Below are 27,780 nucleotides of genomic sequence, written 5' to 3'. Positions count from 1 at the left end.
CAGGGGAAGCATAGAAGATTATAGGATGGAGACTGATACCTTCTTGAAATAAATGTGAACATATGATTCTTTTAATTAAATCTTAAATTAATTATGTGAGGTTAGCACTGACTATGGACTTGCATTTGGTTGACTCAAGACCTTGGCCCAATTCACATTATCAGGGCTCTATCAAGCAGAAGATGACAGCCATGAGGGCTATATAAAGAACTGTCATTTCCTACAATTTCACCTGGGTTTCCCAGCTGGAAGCCTAGGAAGTTGTCTGCAAGGAGGTATTGGTTTGCTTTGACTATTCCTGTCCTTTGCTTTGGTTAGTTGTTTTGATAGCATTCAGGACTTGCAGGTATTTCAAGGGTAAGATTAGAAAGAAAGAAAATTTAGCTGGTGGCAAAGCTATGTAAAATGATTAAATCTAAGAGAGGCACAGAAGCAGAGAAGCTGGAGGATGCTGTCTTCACTTCCCCTTCCTGTTCAGTGTTTCTCTCATCTTGGATATGCTGGCTGGAGGCCAAGGCTTTTCCAGTGTGGCCTTTGCCCTGGTGAACTTCCTGCCATCTGGAACCTTGCCTCTGGGATCGTGCTGGTGGGGTGCAGCTCAGCTGAGCCTACCCATTTGATAACTCTGTCTTTGCCAGAGGATTCACTGGTATTAAAATGCTTGGGTATTTTTTCCCCAGCATTGCCATATTGAAAGCCTCTTTTCTCAAGATTTATTTGGTACAGCAGAATCAAGAGTCCTAGAGAGCAGGTGTAGATGGGGCGCAGGTGTAATGTTTGAGAGGGAGCTGGTCTGATATGTGAAAATAGACATTAAAATATAAATTAAAGGCAATGTAATCCCAAAGTGTCTTATTAGGAGAGCAGTGCAGGTAAATAGCAGCCAGTAAGGTGTCCAAGCTCCACTGAAGAACTGAAGTGGAAGTGTATGACCTCACCCCTATCTTCTGGACCTACTTGTAACACTGTCTGGTGGAAGTAAAAATATTAAGGGGCAGCCTTCAAGAAAACAGGTCTGAAGGGATTTGCAAATGCTCTTTATATTCTCACTCAGGTAGCCGCCTCTTTTTGAATAATTCTTTCATCTCCTTGACCTCTAAGGGAAGTCCAAGTGCCCAACACAGAAATGTGAAGTATGTTAATCTGTACCAAATGTGCATCACAGCTAGTTACTTGGCTAGACTTGGCTTTTTCCTGCTTTGAGTTCTCAGTAAGTTTTCAATTCACTTTCCCTTTCAGATTTCATAGGGAGTTTGCAGTTAATTATAAATCCAGCAGCTGAATTATAGATCAGGTGGATTTCCAGTTCTGTAGTTCTCAGTTTCAAGAAAGTAATTTTTTTGGGTAGCTTTTGTCTCTTAGGAAAGTTATGTTGAGCTACTCTGAAACATTTTGGATTCATAGCAATCAGGATGTTGAGAGCCAGCCAAGGGAATTTGCGCCTGGGCAATAACGAAAACTCCAAATGTGAGAAAGGAAAGCTAAATTACAGCTACCAGCCCTTCTTTCCTTGACTAAGATGTGCCACATCTTTATCCAGAGACTACTTGACAGAGACTGTAGTCATTGTTCATAGGGTGCCAGTCACAGCACTGGTAGTGCCCAGGCTCAGACCTTCCTAATGCCCCAGGTCTTACTGACTTATTGTGTCCTTAGTTTCATTTTTCCTTGTGTATGTTGTTAACAATTTAAAAAGAGGTATCTAACATTGTTCATCTGCATTCACACATAAATCCTCAATTCGAGTGGCCTGGCTTCTAAAAGTCTCACTGGTGCAACAACATCCCTTTGCCCCTCAGCAATTTGATGTGTTGGGGCTATTTCTTAAGTAATTAAAGACAAATTTATCTTCCCCCATCTTATACAAATCTTTTTAACATCTAAAAAATATTAAGGTCTGCAGTAGTTTTCAGTGCTGGCAAGAAAGTTAAGGGCTATGACCAGGCAGTAGATCAGACAAATTTGAATTTATCTTGTACCTTTCAGGCAAAAATAGCTCATTACCTTGTACAAGATTTCCCCCTTGTTCACCTCCAAATCTTTTAATTTGTACTATTAGAGTGAGTCCATCTAGATGCTGTGAATGTGATGACACTAGGATCAGAGGACATGAGTTGTGTTACATGGTCACAGGCATTCAGTGGCAGTGCTGCTGCTGAGCCCAGTGGAGCCTTTGCAGCCCTTTTCCCTCCCCTCTGGCTGTGCCTCCCACTGTGGCTGTCTCTCTGCTGCTCTGCCAGCATGAAGGCTGTGGGGCTGCATGGTACACTGAGGCAGGGATCTGATGGGTCTGAAGAATAACTCAAAAAAAAGTGTTGTTTTTTCACTCACATCTGCTGTTTGAGAGAGTTTTTCATCCAGGAAAATTTGTTGAGATGAGCCAGAATAAGAGAGTGTAAGGATACGGATGAGACAGGGACTTCCTAAGGCATCACTGTCACCAGAAGTCATTTGTGGAAGAGTACTCTACTGAATCAAAGCCAGGAGTTTCACACCTGTCAGGGTAAAGAAAAGCCTAACAACCCCCCGTGTGCTTACTAATCCTCTCTCTCTCTGTGTATAATGTTGCCTGGCACACCAAGCACAGCAGAGATGTAAAGCTCAGCACTGGGATTGTGTCATGTACCCAAGTTTAACCTTGGACCAAGTGATTTTTTTTTCTCCTTTCAGATGTATTTGTAATTGTTAAGGCTGGCAGAGCTCCAGACGTTTGTAAAGCCAGGAGTTACAGGACAACCCTCTAGTCACAAGGAAAACATTTACTAAATTAATATAAGTGTTAGTACTGGTAAAATTAGTCCATTGAGTGAGAGCTTGTTCATGTGATTAAGCATATCAGGCATGGTAAAATTTAACTCCTGGTGTGGAATTTTTTTTTCTTTTATGTTTTGACAGGTTAAGTTGTGACCCAAAGTTGTCTCTGCTTCTAACTCCATTAAAACAATGTTCTCAGGCCAGGCCCCAAGAGTTGCCAAAATATAGGTGAAAAGGATGTGGCTCTGCATGCTGTGGTTGCAGTTTCATGGCTCAGATTTTTGAATTAAAGATGCAAAAAACCCAACATTGTCCTCCTGCATGCTTGGTTTTTAGGCCCAGTGAGGGAACTGAACTACCCATTATTTTTTTCCAGTCATTTCAAAACCTGGGCAAAGGAGCTACAATTCTCCACAAATGGGCCTGTGTCCATCCTGCTAGAGTTTTGGCCTGAGAATTAACTTTACACAATTACTTGTATGTGAAAAATATCATCAAATTTTTTGGTTCATCTGTGTGTCATCTATTGAGTTACGTGGTGAAGATATCTCTTGGACCATGAGAATTTGTAGTTTCAAAAGATGCCCATTTCTGTATACCGTCCCCCCCCCCCCCCCCCAAAAAAAAGGGTTACCAATGTAATTTGTCCCACAGACATGACAGTGCATGTGTGTTTGTACCTCATGTGCAGCAGTGCTATTTGAAAAGGCAGTTCATTTAGGAAACAAAATATATTGCAGAACCTGTCTTATTCAACCTGTTACTTATCAGTCATGTGAGATGATGCCTAAAATACTTTTCTAGTGTCTATGCTTACATGCTTTGTACCTGTCTGCTTTGCTTCTGCCATGTTATAGCAAGGTTCCTCCATTTACCTGAACAAGTGTGAAGAAAACAAAAGCTAAAGAGGGCAGGGCACTGTGCCTGTGGACAGCTAGCAGCTAACATCTGAGGGAGGAAGAGGAACAGAAATGGCATTTGGTACCTAAGCAGGTGGGCACACTGGTAAATGCCTGCCTGCCAGCTGTGCTCTTGAATGTCTCCCCTGTAAAGTCTGAAATTACTTTGAATTCATTTTTTCCAGTGTTTAATTTCATACTGGTCGGGCCATTTGCAGTTATCTGCCCTGTAATGTCAGGGACAACTATTTCTTTACCTTTTCTTTGATTTTGCTCTCAAAGGCACAGCTAAAGGCAACCCAGACTTGCCTTTTTTGAATGTCCTTTCAAGCCTTTTAGATGAAACCTGGAGAGGTACAAGCCAAGACAGAGGTTTAAGAAGACCTAGATTGTGTGTTTTGTCTTATAACCAAGGGACAAGGCCCCGGTGCTTTTCAGCTTCCTTCTGTAAATGGAGATTTAGATTCTGGAAGATAGAGATTTTTCACATTAGATTAACTTTTCAATACTGTATTTTCAATGCAACTCCAATGTATTGTCCATGTCTAGATCACTGATGATATTAAAGGTACATCTTTTTAAGTGCAAACCATCTTCAGTGCTTCATTTTATCTGTCATGGATTAATATTTGTTTTTCTATTCAGTGTGGGGTATTTCATCTGTGCAATTGACTGAACCTGCTCCTAGTTTGATTTTTTTTTTCCCTATTTCAGTGCTTTTGTATGTGAGGAAGGAGACAGATGAGGTGTTTGATGCTTTGATGCTGAAATCACCCACAGTGAAGGGGCTAATGGAAGCTGTAAGTATCCAATGTCCTCACATTGTTTGTCTTTCTTGGCAAGAAAATCTTGAGGCTTTCCATGTATTATTGACATCAACCATTATGTAAAGATGAAGTCATTCTCAAGTGCATTTAAAGCATTTCTTAAAGCTTTCTGGAACCCTGAAATGCTGGCATTTTCCTAATTCAGTGTTATCAGCAGGTTACTGGTTTTAAATAGCATCACAGAGCTGATTATTGGACACCTGAGCTTTGAGGAATTGCAGTAGTTAACCAGTGTCAGGGAAGGAGAGTGGTGCAAGCTTCATTTTCTGAAATGCTTCTTTCTGAACTGATGGTTCAGAGCCTGTTGAATCTTTTCCTGTAATGCTTGTCAGTACATTCCCAGCCTGGTTTCCAAGAAGAGGCCCAAGGATGCAGTGTTTCTGTGGGAATTTCATGTGGCCTTTGTGCAATTGCTGTTCAGCATGTAAGAGGCAGGTGCTGAACCAGTGCAGACTTGTCATTCATATGTTGTCTCAAATTCCTTCTCTAGTCCTCACTTACAGCATGACCTACCTGCCACTTGCCTCTTTGCTGCTTCTTTGAGTTGAGGTTTAGCTGTCATCATAAGAGTTGCTGTTTCCATGTTTAATCTTGTTTATATGAGCTGATGGCTCATGAAATTTGGTAAGGGAAGAGTTAAAAAATAATCATTGTCTCACTGCTTCAGTGGAGGAATGTGAGATTGACATGTGGGATGCTGAGTTGATTTCCAGCCTTGTTTACTTGTAGGGGAGAAGACAGAAATGGATGAAAATGCCCCTAGAGAACTCAGTCAAGTGCTAGAAGTGTGTATATTTATACTCTCCTAAAACCATCACAGTATCTTGTTACATTTACTGAACACTTTTAATGCAGTAAAGATTGAGTTATTTGGTCAATATTTGGCCAGTAGCAGAAGGCAGAAAAAGATTTGTGGGTTAGTGAAGTTGCTTAAAGCACCTTTTTAGATGGGGTTATCTCTGAGGAGAGTCAGTGGCACACTAAGGATGTCCTAACTGTGCTTCTGCTGATGCTGTTTGTTAGCTGTGACTGCAGCTCAGCTGTCAGGCAGAGCACATGGATAACAAAAACCAGGCTTTGCTTGAAGAGGCAGCAGTTTGATTCATGGTAAGCTGCAACACGATTTCATCTTGTCTTTGTATGGAAGTTAAAAGTATGTTATAATCTGTTCAAGCTAGCATGAATATTTTATCTCTAGTAGTCTGTGCCTCTCCATGCCTGTTCTCCAGCCACCATGTAACAAAAACAAAGCTGGTGCAGAAGCAGGAAGGGTTTCTGCATGCCTCAGTCAGTGCAGCTGCTGACTCACTGGCATGTTTTCGGCACCAGAGAAATCTGATCTGTTGTAAAATGTCCCAGTTCACTGGAAGGAACACATTTAGAACATCTGAATTCTCTTTGGTAGGATATTGTGGATAAAACAATGCCAAAAAGCTGTCAAACTGCATATTCTTAAATATTGTCTCTACAGTCATTGCAGCAAATCATGTAATTTCGTAATTGTGCATGTCCTAAATGCGTCATTCTATTCTCAGTATTAAGAATTTAGGAACTGAGCTTCTGAGTATTACAGAGCCCCAGATCTGAAAGGGAGCTCCAGTGATCCTCAGCCATACCCTCCTTCTCTGTTTATGGATTTTCCTCTTTTTTCCTTTTTGTTAGTCATTATTCCTGATCTTTGACTTCTCCCTTAACTTTCTGTTATTAATGATATGGTTTTCTCAGATCCTATGTTTATTTTATTCTCACATATACCCCCATTCCAAATTAATAATTAGATTCCTTTTCAGATATCTTTCTTTTGGCAAATATCTAGAGGTTTTGGTTTTCAGAAATGCAGCATGTCTCAGGAAGCTACTCAGATGTTTGGTTTTTGCTAATCAGTCTTGATCAAGTGAAAATAGCAAAACATCGCATATATGTGTGACTGACCAGCTCTACATCCTGATTTCAGCCTGATCCAAAGTCAGGATAACTGTGGATCTCAGTAGGTACCTCAGTCTTACATTGTGCAAAATTGCATACTTATTCAAATTACAGAAGGCAGTTCAAACTGGGAATTTCAAGCATCTCCCAAAATCTTTCAATAATTAAAAGTTAACAGCTGAGTTCAGTAGATCTAGCTTAGACTATTAGATACCTGCCAATATATATGTGATCTTCCAGCCAGTGTAGGGCAACAGACAGATTATTTAATAGAAATAAGCTGGCAAAGACATTTTCCTACATGCCTTGACCCACCCAGCTATTGCCCTTTCTGGTCTCCTGACTCCAGCAGAGAGCATTTCTGGTGGCTTGTGCAATCAGAAAAACTTGCCATGCCAGGGGACTGCAGCCCAAAGGGACACCCAGACAGGTATTTCAGTGGCGCTCAGAAGGCTGTTGCACTGCTTCAGGCATCCTAACAGAAATAAATCTCTGCTCAGAAGATTGACAAATGGAAAATTGAGATGATAAGAAAAATACTGCTCCAAATAAAGACACCTTTTTAAAATTTAATGTAGCCTGCTTGGGTTCAGGTGAGAAATCCTGTAGTTTTGTATGGAAGTTGGCAGTAAGAAGTGGTCCTCCTGTGCTGGCAGCAAACACTCTGAGAAGAGGGTGTTAAGTGAGATACCCTAGCAGATGCTTGCCCTATGCTTTCTCCAATTCTGCATCAGGACTTAGCACATTTGTACTGGAGAGGGAGGCTCTCCCATTCCCCCACTTTAAGCCTTGCTTCCACAGCTTGCTGTTTGGTATAATTGATTGAATCCCAGGGGTTCCTGAGAAATGTGCTTATTCAGTCAGCTGGAAGTCTTTTGCAAAGCTCAATAATCCCTGCATGTTATATAAATCCTACACCTGTCATAGGCAGTGTGACAGGCAAGGCTTTCTCAGCCCAGCCTCTCATAGTTTATGTAGGAAGTGGTGTCCCAGAGTCCCAAACTACTTTGAGCAACATTTGGAATGCATGAGTGTTAGGTATGCCAAATGTCCTAGGGAAGATTTATGCTGGAATGTGCAGAATGCTGTATATTAGCTGCTATTAAGCCTCCTTGGCAAGAAATGTTTTACTCAGCTTGTTTATTTGCATGGAGTCAGTGAAAAGTGTCTTCAAGTGCTGGTCTTTACAGTATCACTGGGCATCAGAGTTAACAACCCAGAGAGGGAGATCATTTCCTTGTGTTCACACACTTGTGACACTTTCTGCAGTTTTGGGCTGCCAGTTTTTCTCCAATACCTGTTACAAAGGATTTTTTTCAAATGTCTGATGAAATTCATCCATTTTTATTATTGCTTTACATGAAAACCTAAAATTAGGGGTACAACAGAAGCACAGATACAAAACTTCAACACCAGATTGTTTATCTGATGTCATTCTGTTCATGATAAGCAAGACCAGAGGATAATAAAGAATAAATGCACAGTGAAACATGCTGGTGCAAGCAAAACTGAAGTAGCAAATGTCACCCAAATTCAGTTTGTATTTTATTCTCTGCTAGGTGGAAAACTTAGGGAGTGGATGGGTCTATTGTACCCCATCAGTTATTCCCCTTTCTGTTAGCCACTGATGTATGCTAATAGTCAGAGGACACTGTTTTCAGTGTATGAGAAGTTTTATTGGTTCTTCAGAATCTTGGAGTTTTGCTATAGAATGCCAGTCAGGCTGATAGCCTTGTGCATTATTAGGGGTAGTTTTAAGTACAAAATTGCATCTGGGCTACGATGACAATTATACTATTATAGGTGCTGTAGACAAGTAAAGGCTAATTAATTCTCTCTTTCAGAAAATCTTGGCTGTCTGGATGGGAGCCATGCTTGGTGTTCAACCTGTGACTCTTTGAATCTGTCCTCAGTGCTGAGTTTATCCATTCCATTTTCTCTTTTGTGATAATTGCTTTAATGTACTTCCTAAAATACCTTTTCTCAACAGAACTCTGAATGCCAACACAAAGAAAGGATTTTACAGTGCCTGATGTTTGCCAGTCTTTAAATGGATTTTTAATTATGCATTTCAGTTCTCTAATGCAAAAGATAAGTAGTCAGCTATTTAGCTGCAACTTCATTTCACTTGGGAAGAGCTGGACACTTACTTTGCTTGGCAATAGAACAACACAAAACATTAATCACTAGGGGAGGGGGAAAAGTAATTTTTCTGTAACTATTTTTCCTTTTGGGACAATCCTCTTCTAAAATGTGAACTGTGAGACCTGTTCCCTCAAAGAAGAATCATAATTTGGAAAGCAAACCTGGCTCAGATGAAGGGCCCAGGGACACCATCTTCATAAGCACACCACAGACTCACTGCAGAATAGACATCCCAAAAAGTTACTAGTACACTGTTGCAAAGCAATGCCAAAGCACCCATGTGAAGTTCTTGTTGGCATGGGTAATTTGTCAGCTGAGTAGTTCTTCCTTCAAAATTTTACTGTATTTTCTGCTTTATTGTTTTAGTTGCTTTAGTAAGAAGTTTATTTTACAAGTCCTTTACCTTGATAACACACTTCTCTGTGACATCTCATCTTGTTATCTATACATTCAGATGATGTTTTGTGAATCAGTGTTTTCATTTTGCTACTGTAGTAACTAGACTGAGTCACCTTCACAACAATACAGAAGCTTCTTAGTTCTGTGTGTTTGATGTTGGTAGCCCTCCCACAATTAAAGGTACCTTGAAGACACTTCAGACGGAAGTACCACCATGGAGAGTCCTTGAAATGTCTTTGAGAAATAGAAATGTGTCCATTTTTGTTATTCCATCAGTCCATCAGCTCCTGTTGGGTTGCCATGTGTCTGCCTTCTGCCTGGTGGGAGAAGCCTTTGCTTCTATGAGCCAAAAAAAATCAGATTAAGAAACAACAGAAAGATCAGATTGAAATTCCCTGGTAAAATCTGAAGCTGGGAAGAACATTGACTCTTTGAGCAGAGCACTAGGAGATGCTGGGGCAGTTCTGATGGCTTACACCCTATGAAAACTATAGTATCTGAGTTTCTGAATGGAGACAGTTGTGGGTTTTGATTAAACTGTTCAGGATTCTTGCTCCCCAAGTCATCCTTAAATGAAAGCATGATATGGTTGTAACAGACTTTTCTCTATAGCTATCCTGTCAAAGTTTGCAGAGATTTTATTTTAATGTCTTATGTAAGGTAAGAGGTGATATTTTAATATTTCTCATTCATCTTTAGTGATATTTCTTTTATTTTTATTATTTCAGATCTCTGAGAAATATGGGCTGCCAGTTGAAAAGATTGCAAAACTTTATAAGAAGAGTAAAAAGGGGTAAGTTAGTTACCTTCCTAAGGATCTATTGCAGGATCCTTTAGAAGTAGTCACAGATCCCAGTTATACCTGGGGCCTCATGATGCTGGGCAGTACAAACTCTTTCAGGAGACAAACCCATGTGCTTGAAATCTTCATGTCTATGGAGACTGTAAGGGATGGCAGAATAGGAAACATGGATCTCCAATCTGTGTCTGACCAGTATTCATGAGCTTACTGTGAAGGAAGGGTTTGTGGATAAGATATGTGGGTAAAGTCTGTTTTGTAGACAATATGCTTAATAACCTTGTGGAGAGCCAGCATGGGAGATGCTGCCTTTGCTGTGAATGCAGTGTAGAGTTTTCCTGCAGTGTTAGGGAGAAGTAGGCCACTGTCTTACTCTGAAAGACAGGCAATGTTTGCTGCAGCCATTTCAGCTGAATAAATTTAGACATGAACATCACAGCTGGACTTTTAGAATAGCTAGGCTTCTGCTCCTTGCCATAAAACTAAATCTCTCCACTTCAACTGTTTTTTAAAGTTCTATTTAACCACAATATTGTAGCAATATAATTTTAAACCAGTAATTTATTTTCAGCTGTAACTAGCTTAGGGCATTGTTGTCTGGGAATTTCTTTAGCTTTTGAGAAGACAGGTGAAACTTCTCATGTTTTGCTTCTTTCTAAGTGACAGAAGAAACGCTTGGAGGTAAAGAGTGAGGAAAACACTCATATACACTTGTAATTGTGCATTACACAATTACACAATTGTGTAGTCATTGTTGATAGTCTCACATCTAAGCTGAGTTCTAAGTCTGTGAGCTGTGTGCAAAGCACAAATTCCACTGCTTCCCTCCCACCACAGAGGTGCAGCGGCTCACTTGGTGTGTCTGAGGAGTAGCACAGATGTGTCCCTGTGGGAGCCACCACCAGGCATGGGAAGCACCAGCTAGCTGGGTCTGCCAGGGATCTGAAGTGCAGCCCATCTGTAGGTAGCCTAAGTGTGTTAGCATCCCAGCACTGGCATGTCCCTTAACTGCTCTGGCAAGGAGCAGCCTCTAATCCAAAGACTACAAGGGACTACGGTGCAGATCTTGCTGGTAATTCCTACTAGTGAGCCTGTACTGGCGTGTGCTGGAGTCTGGTTTTGTGTTGTAGAGAAGTACACGTGGCAGAGTGTAAAGCTTTTCCTTTCAGTGTCCTGGTACATAAAAACATTGATTTCTGCCTTTGTCACCAGCATCCTGGTAAACATGGATGACAACATTATTGAGCACTACTCCAACGAGGACACATTCATCCTGAACATGGAGAGCATGGTTGAAGGCTTCAAGATCACACTGACAGAGATCTAGCCTCAGGCAGAGCCATTTTGTAAGGAACCACAGCATTTCATCCTTCTTGGAAAGCAGATTCCCCATAAACTTGACAGACATTGATCAGAGAAACTGTTACAAGACTGCATTGAAAATACTGTCCATTCTGCACATCTGCAGCCCCTGCAGATATAGCCTTGGGTTTGTCAAGGACAAGGCCATTCACAGTAACCTGGTCCCCTATTTATTGTTCCTCACTCTCTAGTGTACAAGCAGTTACCAGCCCCCAGATTTGTAACCAGATGACCCACTGCAAATGTGAAATGCAGCATTTTAATCCATACTTCAGTGTGGATAAGCTCATTCTAAAACACATTCAGTAACTATGCTGGTCTAATTTCAGAAATCTGGTATAAATCACTTTACCAGTAGTTGTCTCTGTCATCACTAAAAATCTGTTGCAGTGCTAAAGATGGGCAAAGTGGCTGACAGTTCACTTGCTCAGACTGATCCATATCTCTCTCTACTGTATAGTCTTGCCAAATACCTCTGGTAGTTCTCAGCATGTAGCAATGAGGACTTGTAAGTAAGGCATTCAGCTACAAATGTAACTTGTAAGTAAATGGTAAAGAAACCATTTTAACCTTGTATATAATGTTTATAATATGCAATAATATATTTTAACTACTGTATGTGGGCATGTTTACTGCCACTATGTTTTTGTATGTATTTGGTTTAGGGTTTCATAGAATCTTTCCTAGAGGATTAAATTGCTGCAATCTGTTAAAGAGTGTGTACTGAGAAGCTGATAACTGAACCTGTACTCATATGCTCCATTCTTGCTCACACAATTGTATATTGAAATATTAGAGCAGACTCTGCTACTGGGTCTTGGATGCTCTGACATAATGGGGCCCACTGTAGGTGCCCAAGTCCCAGCTGTAGAACCTGAGTCTCCCATCCAGCTGGAACAAAATCCAAGAGACACCGTGTGTCTGCTGCCTGCTTTGCCAAGAAGTACAGAAGGGACTTCTTCCTGGTCGTCTTCCTTTGATGAAGCAGAGGCTCCTAAAGTGGTGTCTTCTCAAACCTGTGGTGGGAATGTTCTTTCTGCAGCAGCCTGTGCATCAAAGCATTCCTCTAGACTGTAAGAAACAGGATTTCAGACTCTTCCTTTTAAGTGTATTTGCTCTTGTATCTCCATTGAATGATTCAGCTGTGATTCCTAGGACACTTGGGTGATGTATAAGCCTGGGCTTGATGTAAATATTTTATCAAACTGGAACAATTTTTCCACTGGAAACTGAGTATCCCACAACTGAGGAGTGGAGATTGGTCTCTCTCTCAAGGGCTGCATCTGAACCCAAGTTGAACTACATGGTTATTCCATCAAATTCCACACCTGCCTTACGAATTCTGTGAAGAGATAAAGTTGTGCAGGCTAAACTCATACCAGGAAAGGGGTTCAAGGCCTGAATGTCCCTATGACATCCAAACCCAGCATCTCTCTCTCTCCATTCCATCTCCTCTGGCTGTTGTGGAGAGCCCCTCACTTAGCATATAATTCCATAAGTTTCAGTTGCATTTTATTCTCTACCACTGTGCATGGATCCTGTGTGACAGACAGAAGTGGGGTCCTTTCTTACATGCAGCCTTTAGAGTTTATTCTTTTCTTTCTAAAACTTTTTCTCGTTTAGTTACACAACCTTTATTATTTGGTGGTTAATGGCAGAAAGAAACACTTCCATGTTTAACAGGGCTCATGTGTGGACCTATTTACATTCAAGCAAAGTAGCTGGGATAACTGACCAGTCTAATTTGGCCATATCTGCATGAATTGTCCTGTAAGTTCGTGAACACTTTCTTAACTTCATTAGCAGTAGCATCCCATTAAAATCTCTTCCTTTAATAGAAATGTTAAGTACATGTGAAGGTTTGTGTGGGAGCAGAAATTATAAAGGGTTCAGGCTGGTAGCATCAGCACTAACATACCCAGAATTCACATATGCCTGTAAAGTAAAGTGTATATTCTGTCTTTCTCCCGCCCTTTTCTTTTGTCATGCACTCTTTCCCCTTCTGATGCAGAGTTCTGTTGTAATTTCCTTAACTTTATATAAAAATGCACTCCAGCAAAGATGCTCTTGCTATGCTGTTCAAGAGCAAACAATCTGGGAATACAAGAGATTTATGATGGTTCTGTTTGTTTCTACTTGGCTCAGACTGAGATAAAAAGTCTATGCTGACTTATCCCAGATAATTTTTTCTTAAAGAAAAAAATAGGACAGTTGATACAGGAAGCATTAGGGACCAGCACACAGGACTGTTAAGCAATACTGTCAGTTCTTGTATTTCTCTGTTGGTGTTTGGAATCCTCAGAATATCATCTGGGATCTCTCAGCTGGTCAAGATGTCTGGACAGATCTCTTGGGTGCTGCAGCATCCTGTGATGAGGAGCAGTGTAGGATCAGTGAGAAGTGTAGTGCTTCAGGAATACTGGGAGTTAAGGAGTTTTCCATTGTCATTTTAGGAGCTTTCAGTCAGCCACTGTCCAGAAAAGGAAAGTTGCTTCCAAGATTAACTGAAAGCTATTCTAAATACATCTTAAAGTGTGCAAATTCCTGATAGTAGAAAGCTAATACTCCTGCCTTTAGTTCCTCTTACAGTCTCAGTGTGAGGAAGGTGCCTAGATTGGTGGCAAGATTATTTTAAAACCACAACTAGAGCTAGGTAAGGATGATCAGCCTTTACTTTATCTGCCAGGCTCTGAGGGCTTTGTTTCTCTGCTCCAGATGCAGGTGCCTCACAAGCACTGAGTATCCGTGCTGCACCCCCTTCAGTTGTAGTTGTAGTATCAGCTGCTGGAGGAGCACTGAACCTTGGATGCTGCTTGTGGCAAGCTCCAAGCTCTCAGGCTTCACCTTTTTGGTCCAAATCAGCCCATCAGAGTAGTGGGAAAGGGGCAAGAGTGGTATGAGTAATGCAAACTTCTGAAGCAGTGGCTGCCTTGTGCCCTGCTTGACTCAGATATCCTGAGGAGTACACAGTGCTTACATGTATATTGTTTAAAATATGCATGTTTCTTTTGTTTGATAAAAAATTATTGATTAATGCTGGGTCTTCCAAATATTATGAGTTAAATGGAAGTAGGATTTGTCTACTGTTCAGCGGGGGACAGGAATATCTGTCTTGCCTCCTTTGTCTCTTTGTGGAACTGCTGTGGTTGTTTATTTAAAGGAACAAAATTCTCATTTCCTTCTCTTCTTCAAGACAGCAATCTTGAATCTTAATTAGTACAGCCCGAAGAGTGGCTTGCTGCTCAGTGCATTTTCCCTATGAAGAAAATCCAGTGTCTGTAGATGTTATGTTTTGAAAAACTCTAGAGATGTACAAAAGGAGAACTTCTAATTTTGGTTCCTGCTGCAGATTTGGCACTTTGTCCGTCCATTTGATGTTTTATTATGAAATCCCATTCAAATTCTCAAATTCTAGTTCTTTCTCACGGTCAGGTGCTGATATTCCCAAAATAAAGTGCATCCCTTGAGTGAAGTTTTGTGGATGTACTATGATCACCCCATCAAGACGTTTTGGAGGATTTCTAACACTGAGTGTAAACTACAAAGAAAAGAATGGGTTTTTTCATGTGTGTCCTCTCTCACAAAGTTTTTGGTCAATGGAATTCAGAGATCAAATGTCTTTCTTATATATTTTTCTTTTTCATTCTATGAATTGTTTAAATGTAAATTAATTCAAACAATTAGTAAAATCTAAACTCTCTAGCTGTCAGAGATGCTGTATATTGATGGAACTGGAAAGGAGTATCTTATGACTTATAAAATGTAAAGCTTATTAAATGTTTATATGCTCTTCCATTTCCTATTAATTGAGACAAGATACAAACAAGAATGTTTGTGCCAAAGGTTGTGACAAGCCGTCTTTCTGGCAAACAAGGAAACTTAATGTATAAATAGTGTGCTTTTATATTAAGAATTAGCTCATGTAACTTAATAGTGTTGCAGCTGGGAGAGGGGTTTGATAAACTGTAAATACAGTTATTTTATTTTTTGTACATTTTTAAGAAGGAAAAAAATAAATATTCCTATGTATGAGACAATATTTCTGTTGCTGTGGTGTGTATTACTACATCTCTCCAGGAGGTATCAATATGTACCAGTACCTGAAGGGGTGCAGAGAGGATGGAGTCAGGCTCTTCTAAATGGTGCCCAGTGACAGGACCAGAGGCAAGGGGACACACACTAAAACACAGGAGATTCCCTCTGAAATCAAGAAATGCTTTTTACTGTGTGACTAAGCACTGGAGTAAGGTGCCCAGAGAGGTTGTGGAGTCTCTATCCCTGTAGATATTTAAAAGCTGCCTTGACATGGTCCTGGACAACCAACTCTGGTTTGCCCTACTTGAGCAGGGAGATTGGACCAGATGAACTACAGAAATTCCTTCCAACCCCAGCTATTGTGTGATTCTGTGACATGTTGGAGTGTCCTGGGAACCTGGCTGGAAGCAGTGACCGTAGCTTCTTTGTGACTCCTGGGCACCTGAGTTGAGATCCTTACCCACACCTACTCCAAAAGCACTGAAGCATACCTGGCCGCATATCTTGCAGTAAGACATTTTCATCAAACATTTTATTCTCCACCAGTTCAGTTTGGCTTTTCAAACAAGATTCAGGAGGTGAGAACATCTTAGTAGGTGGGAAATTGCTCGGGAAAGCATTTTCCTCAGTAAAGGTTGATCCCCCAGGCAGTAGCAGGACAGCCCTGTCTTACAGTGGGGTGCAGGAGTTCAGTGCTCTGGATGAGCAGTGCAGGGTGAGCCAGGATCAGCTCCCATGCAGCCCTTTAAGGTAATCACATTTCCTGGGCACTGTCTGTGATAGATGTTTAATTATGTTTTATAGGAAGTGGTTTTACTGAGTGGCTCTTGGGATGCAAATGCTTTAAAGCTGTGTGGTTGGCAATGCTCCATCTGCAGGGCCATGGAGGGGTGAGGAGAAGTGTGTGGGCTGATGGGAGTCCCTGCACCCACTGTGTGCTCAGGGCTTGGGCTGTGCCTGGCATGGCTGAGCCAGGCTCCAGCAAGGTGACTCAGGTCACCTTGATTAAAGGTCATTGAGAAGGACTGACCCCTCTTTAGGAGCAGGAAGCAAAACTCTCCACCTCTAGCTCCTGACTGAAACTTCTGGGGACTCACTGGAGCAGCAAAGCTGTCCCTTTCGGCACCTTCTCAGTCTCTTGGCTCAATTTGTGCTGCAGAAAACAGTGACAGATTCTGGAGCACGCCAGAAAACACTGATGGATTCTGGAGCACGCCACTTCCCAGATGGAGCCATGAGCTGCAGGATCACAGTTCCCTCCTCCCTGAGGTGGGAGCTCCATTCCAGGATTGTGGGAGTGCAACTGCTCCAGCGCCTGGGGCAGATGCCTTTGCACAGTGAGAGGAGGGACAGCAAGGGTGGTAAGTGGAGGATTTTAGCCCCCCTGTACAAATAAACAACTCCTTATACCCAGTCTTTTTATGCTAAATCGTATTGTGGCTCTAAAGGGAGGGTGGGGGGAATGTACATCACAGGGAGCCTGGCACACTGGAAACTTGTGTAATAAAATTTGCACTGAGCACAGGAGATACCTGAATACTGCAAATGATGCTTCATTCAGTCTTCAGCCTGTCTCAAGCTCAGATTAATGTGCAGTTCCACAAATAGGCATTTTTGTTTAATCTGAAGAGGAAGTAGGCACTGGTTTCTGTTACTTTCCGGTAGGCTTTAAACTACTTTTTGGACTCAGCTAATCCCAGCTCCAAATTTAACTGAGTTGAAAATTTGGGGAGCTTAAGGAGCATGCACAGAAGCATCAGCCAGCCCCCTCCAGAGCTTGTCTGAGGCTGGCAGGAGTCCCTGCTGTGACAAGCTCTGCTGCTGCCTCACCAGCCACATCTCAGAGCAACTAACCACAGCTACATGCCCATGGTCCCTTGGCACATCCTGCTCCCTTGATGCTTATCATTTTATCCCCTTATCATTAGGGGATAAAAAACTCCTCTAAACCTGGAGAGAGATTTATCTATCACAGGGAAAGTTGCTGTCAGTCAGCTAAACTGCTCTTTCCAGCTTCAGAGTACCAGAGCTCTCAACTTTGTGCTGTCCTTCCTTTGCTTTTATAACCCACTCCATGATGTCCTACTCCTTGCCCAGCTGCTGGCTTTAGCTGCTGGAACAAAATCTGTGTTAGCAGTGGAGCACCCAGCCGGCTGCAGTGTGCCAGCCCAGTGCCCGTGCCCAGCTCCAGCCCTGGCTGAGCCCTCCAGACTGACTTGCACAGCTCTGACTCTGTGCCCACAGCAGTGAGCAGGACAGGAGGGCAGTGAAGGCAGCAGGCAAAGGCTTCTCTGGGTTTTTTTCCCCAGACCAAGGAGCTACGTGAGGCTTTAGGATTCCACCATGAAGGGAGTAAAGCACACGGCACATCATCACTAGCTGCAGCAGAATGTTTATTAGTAGGAAAGAACATTTAGGGGATTTCAGTAGGTGAATTTTTTTTGAACTGTTGGTATCCACCACACATTGGTTTTCATCAAGATTGTTCAAGGTCACATATTTATATAAGAAAGCAATAATTAATATTTAGGTGCAATCAGTAATTCCAGTATGAAAAAGCACCGTGTCACAAAACAATTTACAATACAAAAGTCTTCAAAATCTAACATTTAAAAACAATATATTTGTTCAACAGTAATAACAATACAGTAAAAAAATTTTTATTTCCCTTCAAACAATACTGCTTATATATTTTGGCACTCAGAAAGAAACTGTCACAAATGTGCCTTTTTAGCCACACAATGCTGTTTTGTGAGTGTCTATATAACAAGGAAAAACATGCTTTTGAAGTCAGTCATTTTGCCAGGTGCAGTTTGAACTGCTTTCTCCATTAAAAAGGAAAAAAAAAAATAACCTGAAAGAAAAATAACTCCTAAGCTGCAGCATGTCTTGTCTTTTGGCCCACAACACAATCTGGAGAAGCATCTCAGACTCAGTCTATCCAGTAAGTCAACCCTGCCTGAAAGACTGGATCTGAGCCCCACTTCATTCTCCAAACCTGACAAGAAATGTAGACCTAAGCCATTCAAATGGTCCTACCTTTTAGGCACTGGCCCCAAGTTCTTCTTATATTAAGCACCCCAATAAGATTCTGACCCTAAAAATGCTGCTCAGGCTCTTCTTTTCCTTCATTCCCCTCAATTTTAGTTAATTCATTTTAAAGTCACTTGCACAAATTGTCTTGCAATGTGAGCCCACTGTTGTTGTGCTGGCACAGCCAGCAGTTCCAAGGAAAACCACGTTCCTAGGAGAATGCATTGGCTGAGCCACGGGGTGAGGGAGCCCGATGCCAGCGGGGTGCCCGGGACAGGGGACATTCCTCCCAGGTCTCCTCTGGGGCCAGGGCTGGCACACAGCGTGGGAGGGAATCACACAGCTTGAACTGAGAGAGGGAAAGACAAAACTAGACTTTTCAGGAAGAATTAATCTCCACTCCAAACTGACCCCTATTAAGAGAGGAATGCAGGTGCTACATGCCGGGTGAAACACCGGTGCCTGCGTGCAGCTATGGCAGCCCCTGGAAAGGGCTGATTCTAGTGAACATGCAGTCCTTGGTGCTATCTCTAAAAGCTGAACAATAACAAAAAATTTAAATAGTTTTTACATCTTACATCAAAGATGCCACTACAAAAACACAATAGTATCACACATTAATTAGTACAGTCTTAAAAATGCAAACCCAACGCTGGTAAGACTCCCATACATTCTGCATATCATATGTACAGAGGAGAAGAGCTTCTCGAGAGGAGAGGACAGTCATAGAGAGATAATTTTCTGTTTTTTGAGTACGTTGCATAATACAAATACATTATCAGCAGAAGAAAACTTTATTCTAACACTAAGGGCTCAGGAAAGGTCCTAACTGGAAGTTAATAGCTGGGGGAACCGTGCACGTGCTGGGGGGCACAAAACATACACAACCCTCCGCTAAATTCTCCGTCTTCTTTGGTGGCCTGATCATCTACTTTCCTTTTATCAGGCAGGTTTGACACGTTGCTCTGTAGGTACAGACTCCCAAAGCATGGAGCAGCACAGCACCACGTCCCCAAAAGCTGCCCCTGGTGTGCCTGGAAGCCACTCGCCTCCACGTGTCCTTCCCATGGGTTTTGCCTGGCAGAGAACCAGCTGGAGACCCAGGATACCACCAGATGAGCTTACAACAGAACCAGGGGGGGGAAATTAACACATCACAACAGCTAGAGGCAACAACACACAGGACACTTGCAATACTAGACAGCTGTAAGAAAAATATGTGGACCAAATTAATTTAATTCATAGTTGTCTCTCTCCTTTCTGAATAGTAAAAGTCTTCCTTAGGATATGTAGGTTTGCTTACAAAGCATTCATCTAGATCTAGAGAGGTATCTAATTTTGCCAAGACACAGGATATACTGAACTCCATGCTGCTGCAGTGAGTCTGCTCATAGCAGATCATTACAAGTTCGATTTGTTGTGTCTGTTCTGTGCTGCAATGAGGCAACAGCCTGAGGGAACAGGGAAAGCTCTCCCTGTGGAATGGTCATGGACCTAAATAGGAACTGGGCACTTTGATCCATTCAGCTCTTGGTCATGTTTTATCTCAATTTATTAGATTCTGCAGCATCAAAAGTACCTGCCCCAATTTAAACAAATTGTTGTGATTTAATCCCAACCAGCAACTAAGTCCCACAAAGCCACTCATTCACTCCCTTCTAGTGGGATGTGAAAGAGAATTGGAAGGGCAAAAGTGAGAAACCCATGGGTTGAGATAAAGACAGTTTAATAGGGAACACAAAAGCCCCATGCACAAGCAAAGCAAGGCATTCATTGACCAGTTCTCAGGGGCAGCCAGGTGTTCAGCCATCCCCAGAAAAACAGGGCTCCATCACAGGTAGTGTGACTTGGGAAGACAAATGACATCACTCTGAACTTGTCACCCTCTTCCTCCTTCTTTCCCCTACCTCTTTACATGCTGAGCATGACACCATGGTCTGGGGTATCCCTGGGGTCAGCTGGGGTCAGCTGCCCTGGCTGTGTCCCATCCCATCTCCCTTGTGCACCCCGAGCTCCCTTGCTGATGGGGTGGGAAGCTGGAAAGTCCTTGACACCATGTGAGCACTGCTCAGCAATAATGATAACATCCCTCTGTTATCAACACTGTTTCCAGCACAAATCCAAAACTGACCCTCATTCTAGCTACTGTGAGGAAAATTAGCTATATCACAGCCAAAGCCAGCACACAAATGTGTAACTACTTTTGCATCCATCACATCACTCAGCAATATTTAAAATCAGAAGGTATTAAGTACTCCTGTCAGAGGAAGACAATATTGGTCACTTCAGGTTCAAGAGAAAAATAATGCTGAATACACAAATATTAACTACAAGACTGCTTGGAATTGAAGTGAGCAAGCGGAAGAGATAAACATATTGCAATGCAGCTCAATTTGTCTCCTTGAAGCAAGTGTGCACACAAATAAAATCCCTAAGATAATTAAGCTCTTCATTTTTACCAGGCACCATGTGCCCAACTCACTGGTAATTGCTCAGTCAGTTCTGCTCCCGGGGTCTTTGGGACTTCTGCATAAGAGCTGAAGGACCAGCAGGGCTAAATCTAAGAGGATCCAAAATAATGAAATAAATCACAAACATGTCTGCCACATGAATAAGAAAATTAAACACAAAATACTAAAGAAACAGTAGTTTGTATACTAACATTGAGCATGATGTCTTTAGTAACCTTCCTTAGATCCTTATTGGATTGAAACCCTGGATGTGATTTTTCTTTTTCTTCGGATACTAATAAAAACTATTTGGTTGCCTTGGAAATGGGAATAATGACAGGAAATAAAAAGGCGCTGGTGGCAAGGAACTGCAAGTTCTCCCCCAAACTACCACACTGGACCCTTAATTAATGTTCCCTCTGAGTGCAGCCAATGAGCAGCACAAATGAAGTTTAGAATCGAAGAGGATTTTCTCAGGGGGGTTTACTGATCACCATCATCCTGCCATCCCATTTGGTGGGGAACATGAGGCCAGCCCTGAGCACTGCTGGAACCCCTGTCCCCAGGCAGGAGAAAACCAGAGGCCACACTCCCAACACTCGTTTTTGACAGATGCAGGAAGAGTTTCTGTCTGATATAACTTTGCCAAAATTGTCTCTTGGTCCACAGCACCTGGGTGCTCCTGCAGGCCTGGGGCACCTGCCCACTGCCTGGGGAAGCTTGGGGAGGAGCTGCTGCTGGAAGAAACCAGCTCTCTGTGGAGCAAACAGGGCAGGGGAGAGCAGCCCAGGCACGCTCAGTCTGCAGTGCCTCAACAAACACATACACTACCATGAAAACCAAGCTGTTTCAGAGGTTCAGTGTGCCCTTAAAATGTTTAATACTGCCATTACTTAATGATAAGAGATAAATAGTGTGGTACTCACAGGTGGGCTAAAGATGGGAAACCAAATCAGAAGCTGCTCCATTTAAGTGCATTAAGCTTGGCTCCTCCACATGTCAAGGGCTGGTGTTTGTTATTTGTTCACACAGAGGCTGGGAATGGCAACTGGGAGGTGGCTGCAGAGACTTGGAGAGCTGGACACCCTGAGCACATGCCCTGGGAAGGTGAGAATATCTTTGGTATAAGGTCAGGGCAAGAGGGGAAGATCTGAAACATCTCAGGTGCACAGTGAGTGAATACTGTGCACAGGGTGGGTGGGTGGCTGGTGTGTGCCTCCAGGACAAGGGAGCCCTTAGCCTGCCTGATAATGTCAGATGGCCATGTCTGTGGCAGGACCCAGAGTCCCCAGCCTCCCCACACAGGGCTGAAGCAGCCCAGGAGGTACCATTGACTGGGCTGGAGTAGAGGAGCTTTTCTGTGCTGGCTACTGCTAAGAGGGTTTCACTGTGCAAATTCAGACCCTGGGCTACAGACAGGGATGTCCTCATAGTTTTTCATTTCTCTAGTCTTTTGTTCACTACAACTCAAGCTCTTTGTTTTTCTTATTAGACAGAATTTTACAGGTGATAGCTTAATCCCAGCTGCACATTGAAATAACACGATCTGTAGGAAACAATGAGAAGCTCCTTGCATCTGGCCTTTCCAGCTTGTTAAGATATGGACAGTACAGCTGGAAAGCTTTATACCTTATCCTTTGAAAATCCTCACCCTGGAAACAACTTCTTAGTATGGATAATTTGGAAACAACAGTAGCAAAAGCCATGATGGAATAGGGATACTGTTTAGATTCCCATAGAATGCAGACATATTTTCTGCAAGGGGTAAGGAGATTGACTGTGCATCCAACTGATGGCTCTACTGCTCTGAAAGCCAGAGACACCTATTGGCTTTTGCAGTCCCTCAGCAATGGTTCTGGTTTCTAATGTCACTGATTTCCATGCCAGTTTACAGTCCCTGCTGTCTTTTCTATGTATTTAAAACACAGATGTTCATTCCACCATCCCTAGCCTGCAAAATGACATCTGGTCTTTGAGAATCAATGGAGATTTCCCTTCTTCTGTCTTCCACTATGACCAGGAATGAACTCCCATAGGCAATGGTTTGTCCTCAGCTGCACTTAGGGAAAACCTTATGCTCATCCTGGGAGCTGTTTGTTCAATACCTGCCAGGGTATGGTGAACAGCTCTGCTCCTTAATTTTGGAGTATTTTGCCAGCACCTCTGACAGAATATGCAGCAGACAGAGCTGCTCACATAGAAGGTGCCATTTCTAGTCAAGCCCCATCTCGAAACCCATCGCACCACATGCCTGACGTATCACTGCTGTTTATCTTATCTGCCTCCTGCACAATCAGTGGGAAACTCTGCATGCAGCTCGGAGCACTGCTCAGCCCTCTGGCACTTGACAAGTTTCTCTGCATTTCCAAGTGCAGGTTCTGCCTGTGATGCCAAGAAAACCAATTTTCCCCACTTTCCGACTCCTACATGACATCCCGCTTAGTGAGACACAGAGCAAAGAATGCATCCAAGTACTTCTGCAGAGGGCAGGTGAAATATTCTTCTCCACCAGTCTTGCACCAGGCACCTGACATCTGGCTGCCATGCCTGGTAACCGAGGGAGCACCGTGGGGGAGATGAAAGGAGGTGCTGGTGTACTGGGTGCTCAGGAAGACTTGTCCAGCCAACAATCAGACCAGTCTGACTGTCTCACTTGGCACTTGTAGGCTAAACTGCGAAAGGAAACTCCTGAAGGATGCTTCCTCCATCCTCACCTCCTATATTGCTATCATGTTGCATCTTACACCAGTGGTGGTGAAAAAAGGGAGAGTTTTAAAAGGAGGAGGCAGCTGAGCTCAGGGCATTGTTCTGGGGCAGGAGATTCCCTCCTCACTGCCACATGTCCCCAGGGACCTGCCAGTTGTCACCGTGTTCTCTGGTTCACATGTACTGAGACGTGTGGCCAAGGCCATCTTCTCATCTTAGCTTAGTCTGCAGATTAGGGCTCAGCACCAAGATACCAGAGTTCACCAAGTTTCCATGAGTCAGCTGAGACAAGGTTCTGCTCACAGCAATGCAAGGTAATGTGACTTAACCTGACCTGCAGTGAAAGAAAATCAAGCTAAGCAGCATTATTGCACTTTTGCCACCAGCAAAGAGAGAAGCCCTGGGCTCATCCTCCAGGGGCAGTGCTCAAACCACAGCACCTTGGGCATGTGTGACTGCTTCCTGTGCTGGTGTGCAATATTTCTGCACACAGACCTCCTCCAGCTACAAAGTTTACATACTTCTGGCTTACTGTTTTAAGCAGCAAAAAACGTGGAGGTCATGACTTATAACACAGAACAAAAAAGAATGCCTCAGGAAGAAGATAGAAATCCTACAAGCTCCTAAGAACTGCAAGGGAACAGTATAGCTCTGGGTACCTCAGAAATATCATTGAATTGTGAACTGACAGGGCTTCAAATAATGTTGAAACATAAATATTTCTTCAGTCCCTCTCAAACTCTAAGCGCTCACAAGAACATGTGTGTTGATTTTAAAAGGGTTGTGTTCCCTTTTCCCCTCCCAAAGCACCCTAAAACAAGGAGAGTATTGCAAAACTCACAAGTCATAGTCCTCACTCCTCATCTTCTGGCCCAGAGTTTGACAAGCTGGCTGGGAATGTCAGCTAAATGAGACTGGCATTTTCCATGAGTTCAGTCTACATGTGACATATGCTCATTAATCCCTTTGGACAATACATAGTGAAGAATGCCTTGTGCATATGTGAGAAAAACTAGAGAATGCATATACAAAATTGAGAAGTCATACAAAATAGCATGCGCTGTCTGCCATCCTTCCTGTGTGGAGATATTGCTAATGAATCACTCAAAAGTCTGACTTACTGTGCTATTCACTTTGACTTCAAAAGCTTTACGAAGGCAATAATGATTACAAATGCAAATGACAGCAAAGCAGAAAAATTCAGTCTGAGGCACAGCACACCACTGCTGTCCTGCTGATTTGAGGTCTGCAAATGTACCTATCACAATTTCAGCTACAAATCACTCTTTAAGTAGATGCAGAGGCAGAGAAAGAAAGGGGATAGTTAATAATTTAAAATAATACCAATCATCAGTGGCAGTCAGGTAAAAGAATAACCCTAGCTCACTCTGTAAATGTTTCTACAATAGCCTTATCTGCAGCTATGTCCTCTGCAGCTGTAAGCTAATTCTTATTATTCCAAATGTTGTGAGCTGTGGGAGCATTACATCTCTGCTGGGGTCACAGCACAGGCTGTGCTTTCAGACCTGTGTTGTACAGGAGTAGCACAGGAGGCGAGCCTGGCCCCAACACCCCAAAACTACCGAGCAAAAACAAACTGAGAGATTAGGTTCTGGGCCAGAAGTGCCTTGTAAAATGAAAAACAGGTGGAATGCAGTCACTTAAAGAAAAGGCAACATTTTAAAAGCTTCAGTCACATGCAGCTGCTTTCACAGCACTAAGAAGAAGATGGAACCGTAAAGGTATCCGAGCTCCAGTAAATGCCAGCTCCCACAGGTCTGGGCTGCTTTGGATGTGGGTGCCTGCCCTGAGCCAGGAGGTTGGAAATTCAGCAGGGATCCTGTGGTGTCACCTTGTCCTGCCCACGCAGGGGTGGTGATGGAGCACCCCCAGAGAGGCTGGGGTGGCAGCACGGTCATTCCCATCTGGCAGAGGGTGTGCAATCCTTTGCAATCCCCAGAGTCTGGCCAGGCATCTTCTGCTGAAAAACAACCCTCAAGTACATGACTTTCAAAATCCAAGAGGTGATGGACATGAAGAGAGGGCCAGAACGTGTCCAGGTAAAGCAGAAAATTACCTTGAAGAAGGTAGACACAGACTGTCCTTCGAAGGGGATTTGTGCACATGGTGTCTAATCAAGATTTGGGAGAAGGAGATAGAAAATATTTTCATCAGCCAGAAAAACTGGTGCAAAACTTGCCAGTGTTGCTCATAACACCTGAAAGTGCTGGGTATTAAAATCTGTTTGTGTCTGTGGCTGGGCCCCCTTTGCTTTCTTATTTTCCCACACTCAGCTTGGCTTAGCTCAGCATTTTGATGAATGTAATGGAAATATATCATCAACTGGATTTTTGTGATTGTTTGAGACAAAAATGTGTGCTTGAAGACATTTATTGAGTGTCATTAGCCACTCAAAAATTTTAGTACAATTGATTGACAATGTTATTTTCAATTTACTTTTATTTTCTCTTAAAATGCTTTGCCCTTAACACCCAGCAAAGCAAATGGTATGGGAAAATTAAGTATAGGATTGCTTCTGTCAGTTATTGTACATGCTAGCTAGTGTTCCACAGAAGATTACTTATGCTCAAATACTTATTCGTGACTTCTAATTAGTACTCAGCTAATCATCATCTGCAAAGCAGACTTCTTTTACTTGGTTTATTTTAAATTAAGGCTACTGGGGATTAGCATTTACAAGGTCACTTGACAAAATGCCAGCTTTGCCTGTCAGACAAAGGTTACTCTAACGAGCTCATGCATTCCCAACACCGTGCCTGCCTGCATGGGTAGCTCTCCAGCAGGATCACAAAGCAGACTTCAGCTAATGACTGATTAATGCCAATTTAGTCAGCATAATGCCTCCTGTTGCTAAAGCTTTTCCAGCTTTTCTCTTGCAACAGCACTTGTGAAGTCCCTAAGAAATCCCACATGTGTATACTAGCTTTGCATACAGCAACTTTGACCAAAGGATAAAATTCTGCAGCAGCAAATTTCAGATACTCCTGCACCTAGGCGGAAAGATAAACATTCAACATTTCTCTCAAGAGCTGTTCTTTTTTTGTTTTAATTTTTATATATATAAATATATCATAAAGCGTACCATTTCCTCATTTCAGTACAGATTTTTTTGAACTTTACTAAAATAAATGAAATATAAATGCTACAATTTTATGTTTAAAACAAGTTTTGATGACAGCCTTCCCCTAAGAGCAGGCCCAGAAACTCTGTTAGCTACATGGAGAGAGACAAAAACACCCCCAAAACTTCCTGCTATGCAAGAGCATTGAGAACAGCAGATGTGCCTTAGCTGGAGCTGCTTGCAGGTGTCTGTGAGTTCCTCACATGAATGCCCACTCTCCCTAGTAGCAACTGCTTTATTACTAACCTGAAAATTTCACATTCAACATGTATCTCGCTTAAATTCATTGTCAAGACCCAGCTTTTCATATCTGTGTCTGCTTTTGCTGATCCCAAACGGCAAGAGGTATTGTCAGCTGTGGATTTGGAGATCAGGATTGCAAATTGCTGAATTTTCAGATAAAGCCATACGACTTCAACCACTGTAAACCTAGTAAAAAAAGTCAACCTTCATTTTGTCCCTTCTTCACAACCTGGAAAGTGTTCACAGCATTGAAACAATGAGGCAGAGGAGTGGATGATACACCCCACACGTATTTTGCACTTTCATACTTCTTCCCAGTCCTGTCTTTGATCTTAACTGGTGCCTCCTGGACAGGAGAGGAGGTTCCAGGTGAATCCTACCCCACCCATAACAACCCCTTTGGTTCAGCCTTACTACACTTTCAGGTCCTGCAGGTGAATACTTAACAACTAAAGCAGCAATCTAAAATCTGTCAGTGTGTCTTGCTGCCAAGGGGTTTGTTGTTGGTTTACTCCTCCTCAACATGTTACTTTCCAAAACACATACAAACTAACAAACAAACAAACAAAAAAAAGAAATTTTAAAAACAATGATAACACCACAATATCTGTTTAGAACAGTACTGCCCATGCTCTGGACAAATTGTTAAGAGCAATTCAGCATTCTTATAATTAATCCACAACAAAATAAGCTATAAGATGCCACAAATGAAGGCATAATTGGCCATACAGAGGCAACACTACCATGAATGTTGTTTGGCAAGGAAATAAAAAAAAAAGCAGATAGATAATTCATCCAAAGTACGGGTTCAGAACTGCCCGGCACTGCTGGGATCGCACTGCAGGAGTCGGACTATGGACGGGTCACTCTTGGCGCCGCGGATGAACTCTTCCAGAGACAGCTTGCCTGGAAAAGAAACACGCTAACTTGGAGCACCTGGGGGCTGCAGCACACCTGGCAAGCCTCTGGGCAGGCACGATGGAAGGGAGCTGGGGAAGCCAGGGAAATCCCTGGGAGAGCAGCCCTGGCGGGTGCAGAGCTGCCTGCCCGCCCCTGCTGG

At 42.7% G+C, this 27,780-nt stretch overlaps 2 protein-coding genes across 4 annotated transcripts in view; one reads left to right on the top strand and one right to left on the bottom strand.

The window, feature by feature from the left end:
• GRHL2 (grainyhead like transcription factor 2) overlaps nucleotides 1-15,150 on the top strand; it is a 64,945-nt gene extending 49,795 nt beyond the window's left edge. For all 3 annotated transcript variants that reach the window (XM_059479687.1, XM_059479680.1, XM_059479671.1), the window contains exons 14-16: nucleotides 4,368-4,453; nucleotides 9,679-9,743; nucleotides 10,962-15,150. In XM_059479687.1, coding sequence (XP_059335670.1) covers nucleotides 4,368-4,453; nucleotides 9,679-9,743; nucleotides 10,962-11,076 — 266 coding nt within the window. In that variant the 3' untranslated portion in view covers nucleotides 11,077-15,150. The remainder of the gene's footprint in view (nucleotides 1-4,367; nucleotides 4,454-9,678; nucleotides 9,744-10,961) is intronic.
• A 2,372-nt stretch (nucleotides 15,151-17,522) lies between these two features.
• The window catches only part of NCALD (neurocalcin delta), a 58,106-nt gene continuing 47,848 nt past the window's right edge, over nucleotides 17,523-27,780 (bottom strand). The window contains exon 4 of the mRNA XM_059478687.1: nucleotides 17,523-27,626. Coding sequence (XP_059334670.1) covers nucleotides 27,529-27,626 — 98 coding nt within the window. The 3' untranslated portion in view covers nucleotides 17,523-27,528. The remainder of the gene's footprint in view (nucleotides 27,627-27,780) is intronic.

Source organism: Ammospiza nelsoni, chromosome 1 (assembly GCF_027579445.1).
Source record: "Ammospiza nelsoni isolate bAmmNel1 chromosome 1, bAmmNel1.pri, whole genome shotgun sequence".
Taxonomy (NCBI): Eukaryota; Metazoa; Chordata; class Aves; order Passeriformes; family Passerellidae; genus Ammospiza; species Ammospiza nelsoni.
The sequence above is the reverse complement of the archived record's forward strand: the minus strand, read 5'-3'. Positions and strand labels throughout refer to the sequence as shown.